Here is a 9,702-nt window from a genome sequence, read left to right on the forward strand (position 1 = left end):
CTCTTATTAAACAGTGCAGCAGTTTATGGGAAAGCATAAAAATGTAATTGGTTATTAGAGAGATTAGAGATTTATTTGTTTTCAATTTGTGATTGTTTCAAGAATTGTGCTATTTTTTCTTGGCTTTCTCCCATTGAAACGTTGCTGGGGTTGGCGGCTATAAATTCTTTTAGCTCTAAGGGGTACAACCGCTTATCTGTAACAAGATGCACTGCATAGTGCACCTCGTCCAGTATTAAGTTAAGCTTTTCTAGATATGACTTTTATTCAGTTACTGTGATGTTCCTATGAGGCAAATTAGGATGGAACGCCAGACAGACGTCTAATGCAGCTCTGACAAAATGGCAAAGATGAGATCAACTAATTATGTAGATATGAATTACAAATTAATGTTGTATGTGTGAAAGATGAGTCGATGATAAAAATAATTCAGGGAGCAGATGCTTCAATAATGCTCATAATGCTATTTAAATGGCTTATTAGGATGCAATGGCACCAACCAGCCTGCTGTTTCACCTGTTTGGTGGAATCTCAACAAGTGATCCTAGAGCTCCCTCTTGTGGCAGAACGATTCTTAGAAAATTTGCAAACTAAACAATTACGTAATTTTTTAATTAATGATTAATACTACTTAAAGTGGATTGAAAGTGGCAAATTTACAGCAGTGTTGAAGTTTGAAGCTCAGGTATATTCATTTTATACAATCAAAATCGACAAATCCCAGATTTTCTGTTTCACACATAACAGTGAAACACTTGTGACCCCATTGATTATGCTAGCAAGTCAATTACACAAGGGTATAACAGCAGTATTATCGGCAAATGAGCTGCTTTGATCTACTTTAAGTATTTTCTTATTTTCAAAAATTCATTGTATAGATATGATTTACCATTATTCTTATCTGACCTCTTAAAGGGATCTCAATATCCCACACGTTTTTATTTGCAGCCCGAACATGTGATGTAATGATATCATCTGAATCTCTGCTTTGTAGTGGTTATAACAGACAGAAATTAGAAAAACTGATTATAAAAGCTTTTTAATTTTTTGTCAAAAAAACAAAACAAAAAACAACCAAAGACAGGGTTTGAATAACAAACAGAAAATTAATGGATAGGCATTAATGATCGACACATTTGTGGTATTCAGGTTATCCAAAATAAGGCCAAATTTCCACGTCCAATGTTCACATAAATTCAATTTACAACAGCTGTAACATTTAAGCAAAACTGAGAACATTCCTGAATTCATTTTCTGTTTTCATTGCAGACTTACATTAAAGTCCAATCTACGAACCAGAACTGAACAGACTTTAACTGTGAATGACAAAAAAACGGACAAAAACCAAACACTTCAGGGCGTTCTCCATTATGACGTGTCCATGGAAGCCGTTTCTGTAATGAAAAAATGAAAACACTTCACTTATTTGTTCACCTGTCTGAGGTTACAGTCACTTTTGGCTGAAAAATACACTGAATGTATTTTGCGACGAGATGTCTCAGAAATATCATGGTACAGCAAGAGCAGAGCAAATGGGCTGAGCTCTGCTGGAATCATTTTGATCTTATATCACTCGTTAATACATGTTCTTCTCATCTCAATCTGATTATTAACCAACAAATGATTATTTATCACTTCCTGATATATAAATCTTTAGTAACACCTGTGAACTTAGTTTTACGATTGCGCGCTTTCTTCTCTAATCTGAAGGGAAACTACAGTCCAATAAATACTATGTGAAACAGTTTTAGTGAGCACATTAACCCCAAAGCCCTCCTTCATGGCTGCTGGCTTTCCTCTGAATTTAAGCTGAATATAAAACATATGGGTGAACTGTTGAGTTGGGAACACACACACACACACACACACACACACACACACAGAAACTCACGTGTTTCATTGAAGAGGAAGGAATCCTGATACTCCTTCATGTACTGGGAGGACCTGGCCTCATCCAAGAAAAGAGAGTAAACCCTCTTAATGTCCTCCACCTGAACCTCTGTCCCCTGAGGAAAACCAAGGGCAGTCATGACCAAACGGCTCACATTTAAGTTAGAAACATCAGGGAACATTTGAGCTGATCTCAATGTCCAATATTAATAATGCCATTGTGGTTGATAACCCACATTTAAGGATATTATACACAGTTTTCTACATTTTCAAAGGAGTGACCACATCAGTGACATTGCTTCTCTGCTTCAGTTAAACAGCCCCATGCTGCGCTGCATCACCATCACTGCCTCATGCCCAAACTAACACCATATGCCCAACCCCACCTCTCCAGAGACACGTAACAAGTGGCAACAAGATGGAAATAAACATTGGTTATTAAAGTCGGCCTGATACCGATGCTGATGCAGATATAGGCGCATTCCACTGGGCCTACCTTGCGTTTACGACAGACCAGCCCCGCTGTGCTGATCAGCTGGATGGCGTAGCGTAGCGACGTCTCCATGCCGATCCGAGTGAGGACCGTGTGGGCCTCCTCGCTCAGCTCTACGTCCTCCTCTTCACACCTAAAACGTAAAGACGCAGATTTACTTCCCCGTTTGTGGCTGGGCAACCACAAGCGACCTTTGGAAGCGGATGGCGGGTAACGATGCTTACCGGATCTTTAGGATCTGCCTCGTCTCTTTCTCTGTGTAAGGAGAGGTGGCGATAATAAGCAAGCGATCCAGCAGGTCGATGGGGATGCCATGAGGGCTCTGGTAGTTTGTTCCACGGATTCTGCATGAACATTAAAGTCAGTAAATGACTCAAACAGTACCAGTAACACTAAGCCAACCTAACAGGTATACATAAACATATGAGATACATCAACGGCAATTTGGTCCTGTCTAGTTGCTCAGGTGTTACTAACGTTCACACAGCAGGGAAATGTCACCCAAATCCGTCTTTTTCATGGCAGTGTGAACGGCCCGATTCTGACATTTTCACCCAATAAAAGAAAGAAATTAAAACGATAAAATCGGCTTTGTGCCACTTCCATATGTGGTACTAACTCAGATACGTATCAGATGTTTTTCAAAGCGGTCATGTCACATTTTATCCGTCTTTAACGTCACTCTCCAACTAGGGCTGGGCGATAAATCGATTTAATCGATTATTTCGAATTTACAATTCTTTAAGATTTCATTTTTGGAAAATCTGGATTTTATTTTGCCAATACACTCATTGGGTTTCAATGAAGAGAACAGCATGTGATGCTGAATATATGTTTAGGCAAATGTATTGTCAAAATATTGTTAAGTAGAAACTGTTTTTTACTATAATACGAGGTACTTCATTTACTCATTTACTTTTTTTTAAACTTAGTTTAAAGTTCACAAGTGCAGTGAAGCCTGTTCTTAGCTCAATGTGTAATACCACTAGCAGCAAATGTTTTGTTATATTTTCATTGTTTATAATGGCACTGCTGCCATCTTGTTTTACAAGCCTGTTTCACAGGTTGTTTTTAGTTGCAATTTCAATTCAGGTCAACTCCCAGACGAAATGGTTGACATAAAAGCAAGGTTTTTAAATAATTTCTTTAATTTCTTTTTATGAAACAAAAAGGAGGAAAAAAATCGATTATTCGGATTTGGTATGATAAAATCGGAGATTTATTTTTTTAATCCATATCGCCCAGCCCTATCTACAACCTCCAGCTACACATCCACACACAGCAGCAGGCATTAGTGCTCCATTGTTAACAGCTGTGCTACTTTCTTCTTCCCTTACTTGGTCTTGTTATAATATGGTCTTAATATTGTCGGCGCTCATTGCTCAACAGCTTTCTAATAACAAGAAGAGATGCCGGCCAGCATCTGTTTTTCTCCCCAAGGTTTTTCTTTTAAAGAAACCTTTACTGAACACTTCTAGAAACAATTACATTCACCATAACCTCCGTAAGCAGCACGCTGCTGTGAGACGTGTTTTATCTGCGCATGCGGGTCGCTTTGCAGTATTGAACCGTCGCATTTGATAATAGTATGAACGGCCACTTCAAACAAATGTGATTTCAGCAAAAAGGTCGGAATTGAGCATCAGAGCCTGCAGTGTGAATGTAACCTATTATCCATTATGAACACAGAGGTCGATTACCACATAACATCATGATGCATCAACTATGGTGACGCACTTGTAAGTAAGTATTATCCAAGTGTACACAGTTCTATGAATTAGAGTTCTGGTGGATCCCATTCCCGTTTGGGTCCCAAACTGATAAAGGAAAGAAAGCATTCAGTGTGTTGTCTCCTACAGCGTGGAATCAGCTCCAGTCTGAGCTCAAGATGTCGGAAACGATTTCATTGGACTTATTTTGAGCGGTTCTTAAAGATAGACAAAAAGCTTCTATGAAACAGTGTCACTGCTTTTAAATTGTTTTTATTGTTTTATGTTTGTGCATATGTATTAATTGGTTTTATTTTTGTAACCAGGTTGTAGTGTTTTGCAGATTTCTGCCCAGGTCCCCCTTGAAAATGAGATCCAGATCTCAACGGGGTTTACCTGGTTAAATAAAGGAAATAAAAAAAAATTTAAATAATAATAATCATTTATAGGATCCACTAGAACTCTAATTCATAGAACTGTCTTTGTGTAGCTACAATTTGAGTATGGAACCTGGACATTTTCATAAACAGATGTATGAAGATATTAAACTGTACAGTGATGAGTGTTGTTCTCGATTAGCATTAATTGTACCGTGTGATGCCTCTGTTGGTGGCCATGATGAGAACGGGGGACAGGTCACTCTCCAGCGCGCGGTTCAGGAAGGAGAAACACTCCATGTCCAGCATATGGACCTCGTCGATAAATAACACCTGGACGCACAGACATGACATCTGGTTAAACTCTACCAGGTGTGAGCAGAAGAAAACAGTTCAAGGGACACAGTCATACATACCCCAGGAATAATCTCTGCCTTTCCCTCTTCCCTCCACTCACACACTTTGGCGTTTATCTGCTCGCGGACTTCAGACTTGATCTCTCCGGTGTCTCCAGAGAAGAGAGCCAGGAAGCCTTGTGTACGGCTGTTGATGACGTCGATCTCATGGAGCGACACGGTGTGTACCACCTCTTTCCTCTTCTGCAGCTCTCCCTCAGGACACTGGACAAACTTTGTCTACAAAAAACAAAACCATTAAGCATCACGCTGAGCCTTATAGTGGTGTTGGGCATTTATAGCCCAACACCAGAGGAACCACCTCCTATTGCCATTTTACCTGAAAGTTTTGTTCAGAGACCAACAATTTTGCCCATTCTTGTCAAATAGCTCAGTTTCAATCAGATTGAATGGAGTGTCTTTAAACAACATTTTCAAGTCCCATCACAGACTCCCAGATGGATTTAGGGTTGAATCTTGACTAGGCTGTTGTTCTGACTGAGCTTTTGGGTTCTTGTCCTGCTGGAAGGTGAACCTCTGCCCCAGTCTCAAGTATTTTACCAGCCTCTAACAGCTTTTCCTCCAGGATTGTGACGTATCTGGCTCCATCCATCCATCTTCAAATCAGCTCTGACCAGCTTCACCGTCTTTGCTACTGAAAACCACGTTTCATCATGGAGATGGTGTTTTCAGGGTGAAGCATTGATGCTTCTGATAACAATTAACAGCTCAGGTCCAGTAGTTTAATATGTACACTTCACCAAACGTTCCATGTGCAAAATGCTCCAAGTTTGGATGATATTTAATGGTCTAATGATGCTTTAATCTTTCCCACATTCTACCTCTGACTTTTCTGGTGTGCTGCCTGGTCTTCATGATGCCGTTTATTCACTAATCTCCAACAAACCTCTGGAGCAATTAGTTGCACTGGATTTTATCCAGGGTCATCAGGTGAATACAAATGTGCGCAACAATAGATTTTTATGTTTAAAACGTGTTTCCCACTTCGCATTACTTTGTGCTGGTTGGAGCGTTGCCACAGGGAGGAAGGGGAGAAGCTGTGCACAGCCAGGCTGAATCGCTTTGTCATGACATCGCCACGTGGAAAACGTCTTCACTGCATCTGACTCCAAGTTGTATTGCATTATGGGATATGTAGTGTGATTAGTGTGTGGGCTACACTGCCGGGCAACTAATAATAAGATATTTAGCTTGAAAAGCATGAACTAAGGTTTCATTGTACACAGGAAAGGCAGCAGAAGAGCCTGATGTGAGAGGCTTTAGTAAAGTGAAGCATACCTGAGCCCCCATAGCATCGTAGTCTCTGGCTCTAGTGAAGGAGCGTCCCAGCTTGGTGATCTTCCCGGTGGCTTTGTCAATGGTGATGACATCTCTTAAGAGGAGAAGGGAACAGAAACAGACAGGAGATTGGTGAGGTTTAGCTCAGTATCTGTTATAATAAAAACCTGGGAGAAACTAAAAGGAGACAAACTCACCCAGCTTGTACCTTCTCTTTGCTAAGACTGTCAATCATCTTGTTACCCAAATCATATATTGTCTCCATTTCAGTGGTCTTTAGGGTCAGCTTGCCCACTTTTGCCCCCTAATCAAACCAGGTCAATCTTCAGTCAATCTTTGCATTTCAGTTGTCCTTAGACATATAATGCATGTCTTCTAACACCATGAATGCAGTGCAGGGGTAAAGAAACATCAACAGTTAAAGCAGCTCACCGTTCCAGTGGCAGGTCTATCAATCTGGATCTCCACCACCTCTCCTTCTATGATCTCAGTTTCCTCCCTGTGAATAAAGAACATACAAATTCATTTATTGCATGCAAACACGGGAGTTTACAGTCCTGTCGTAACAAATCTCTTACTTGATTGTCACTCCAATGGCTTTTCTAAAAGCTTGGCTCAGTGCCTCAGTTTTGCTCATTTCCAAAGAGAAGATCTCACTCCCAGCCAGAGCTGTGAAGGGCGTGTCGGGGCCCAGTGACTGTGCTATCCCTGCAGGAGGACAAAGCCAGCAAATATGGAACATCGAGCAGGAACTCTTGTCTCAACAAAAATGTAAAATAGGTCAAAGTGAGCAGAAAATACCATGTTTAATCAAGGGAAATACTGTGTGCTGGAAAGCTGCCAATGTAGTTCTTACCCATTGCGATGGCAGTTTTTCCTGTGCCAGGCTGGCCGGCGATCAGTACCGCCCTGCCAGCAATGTGACCGTCTTTAATCATTTCCAAGATGACCCCTGCTGCACGACGGGAGGCCAGCTGGCCGACCATCCCCTGAGACACCTGCAGGTGAACAGGATCAGGTCACCTTCAGCACAAACTGAACACATTCTAATTCACTCCTCTACTACTAGCAAAGTAAACTGCACTTATCTAGCAACAGAAACAAGCTTGGATATATTTTCATGTTTTCATTAGAAAAAAAATTATTGCTGGCTAGTGCTGCATCAGGTCCCAAAACGCAAACAAACGCAATTTCCAAATAGCAGAGGTCTGTAATTTTTGGCTTCGTAACAATTAATGGATCAGACAAGTCCTTTAGGTGTCAGTAATATGTTTAAAGTGGGTTTGCTCCACATGGAAGGGTAGAGAGCTGCAGCAGTGAGATAATCTAGTTTTATTACTTGTTTTAGAGTTTATATAATTAAAAGTCCTTGTCTTAAATAGTCCTTGTATACAGATATCTTTATCTAGAGGCCATTCTTGTTGCTTGTGGCTAATGCAGAGAAAAGTCTAAATCAAATTGCAGTTTTGGTTGAAATGTATCGTAGGCAGAACGCAATCATTTCTGCTACAGGTTGAGATGCAGCGGCTCTTTTAGCACCTGATCTGCACAGCGACATTAACTTTTTTTAACTGCTCTTTTTTAATATAATACGAAATAACACATACGGCTTCTTGTCTTAATGCTAGAGGAAAGAAATTAGGTTTCTTTACCCAATATTAGTACTTTTAGAACACTGTATCAAGTGCAGTGCATGCATCATAGGTATGACAGGCCAATTAAAAATATCCCATATTCATCCAGCAAAAGTGTCATGTTTTAGGGACCAATGGCCCAAATCTCATTCTACCTACCTGTCTTGGCTCCAAAGCATCATCCAGACCAAGTCCACGAATGTGAGAGTGTGCCCCTAAAGCACAAGGTGACAAGAGAGAAAAAATTAGCTGCATTTGGAAGAGAAGATCAGATTAAGGATCCAAAGTAAACGTGGATTCCTACCAATTCTCTCAATCCGTGTGATGTCACGAACCTCTGGAACCTTTGTTGCCGCCATCTGTACCAGGGGTAGAAAAACCTCAAATATGGCAAAGTTTAAAATAATGACATTTAGACCTATAGAGCAATAATCACGTTGCTCTACAGGTCTAAATTTTAAACATTCCATCATTTGTCATCCATCCTATATTTTAATGCACTAGCATTTATCCAACCCAGGGAAAAAAGGATGGGTTTTAATATACTAGTTACCTTAGCGGTACTGATCCTTACCAGCAGCCACTGTGCTTCTTATACACACACAGCTTACAGTATTTAGCTACCAAGCTTTCCGGCAATCAAAATCACCACAAAAAGATTTCTAAGTTGGTTGGCTATTTAGGGATGCGTTAGAGAGGTCTTGGCCATCCAGTTGGTTGTCATAGTGACAACTGCAACAACGCAAGAGGGACATACCATTAGCGGGCAGGAAGGGCCTTTTTAATAAAAATACATTTAATTCTTAAAGTAGCCAAAGCTGTGTTACCAAAACAGAATTAGCTTGCCCATTTCTTCACAAAATAGCTTGAATTCAGTCAGACTGGATGGAGTGTCTGTGAACATCAGCTTTCAGGTTTTGCCAGATTCTCCATGGGATTTAGGTCCAGAATTTGACAGGGCCATTCCAATACATTGGTATGAATGTATAAGTATATCCATTCCATTACAGATCATCTGGCCTTATGACTACACCTCTTATCTTTCTGAATGATAAACCCATATCCCAGTCTTAAACCCTTGACAAAATTCAATTCCTGGACTGGCCTGTATTTAGGTAAATCCGTTTTGCCTGTCCCTGCTGACAAAAGCAATCTGCTGCAATCAGGGAGTACTGTTCTAGCTGACAAATGTTACAATAACCGAAGTTATTTCAACGGGATAAAACTAATGGCAGAGAGAAAAAACTGCTATTTAACTTGCAAAGTCTCTCTTAGTGGTCCTCACCAGGCAGCCACGATGATATTTATAATCACAGCAGGTTCTGTGACAATAATAACACCACTTTACCACTTAAAAGGATAGCAAGCTGCCTGGCTTGTTAGGAGTTCAGTTTGTTGTCATAGTGACCGCTGCAACTCGTGCCACAACAAGAGTGGCACACCGCTAGCAAGCAGGAAGTGTCTTTATATTTATTAGTGTTTTATTCGTTTATTCGTGTTAATGACCTAAGAATAAGTGAAGCAACAAAAATCGTAAAAGACTAACGGTATACCCAAGCGATACGTTCCCTCTGGTGGTGAATATTTAGGACAGGAATAAATACCTATGGCTAACGGTAGCTAATGATGTGCTAGCGCGTTAGCTTACTCCATTCATAGCTTTCTTTAAACCTGAAGCGCCACAACGTAACGTGATATAGACCCCATGCAGGCCAGCCTCACACACATTTCACTTTGAGCCCACAAGTAACTCTACCCGTGTGTAAAACAGTTAAACAACAAGGGGAATAGTCTACAGGTTTCACATTAAAACGTGCGCACTCACCTCCACAAGCACACTTAACGTGAAAAGGCAGCGGCGCTTCTTTCTGAAAAGGGTCCGCCTTATTGTGTCCGGAGAGAAAC

At 40.6% G+C, this 9,702-nt stretch overlaps 1 protein-coding gene across 1 annotated transcript; it reads right to left on the bottom strand.

Moving 5' to 3' along the window:
* Positions 1–1,063: 1,063 nt before the first annotated feature.
* ruvbl2 (RuvB-like AAA ATPase 2) lies at positions 1,064–9,701 on the bottom strand. The gene is made up of 14 exons (XM_021317892.2): positions 9,623–9,701; positions 8,102–8,156; positions 7,957–8,012; positions 7,020–7,161; positions 6,742–6,871; positions 6,596–6,662; positions 6,361–6,467; positions 6,164–6,257; positions 4,886–5,104; positions 4,684–4,802; positions 2,608–2,727; positions 2,387–2,516; positions 1,892–2,006; positions 1,064–1,394 (listed from the first exon to the last, which is right to left on the bottom strand). The coding sequence occupies exons 2-14, from the start codon at positions 8,154–8,156 to the stop codon at positions 1,369–1,371; spliced, it is 1,380 nt and encodes a 459-aa protein (XP_021173567.1). The 5' UTR covers positions 9,623–9,701; the 3' UTR covers positions 1,064–1,368.
* Between the last annotated feature and the right edge of the window lies 1 nt (position 9,702).

The sequence above is a fragment of the Fundulus heteroclitus genome, chromosome 11, assembly GCF_011125445.2.
Source record: "Fundulus heteroclitus isolate FHET01 chromosome 11, MU-UCD_Fhet_4.1, whole genome shotgun sequence".
NCBI classification, from domain to species: domain Eukaryota; kingdom Metazoa; phylum Chordata; class Actinopteri; order Cyprinodontiformes; family Fundulidae; genus Fundulus; species Fundulus heteroclitus.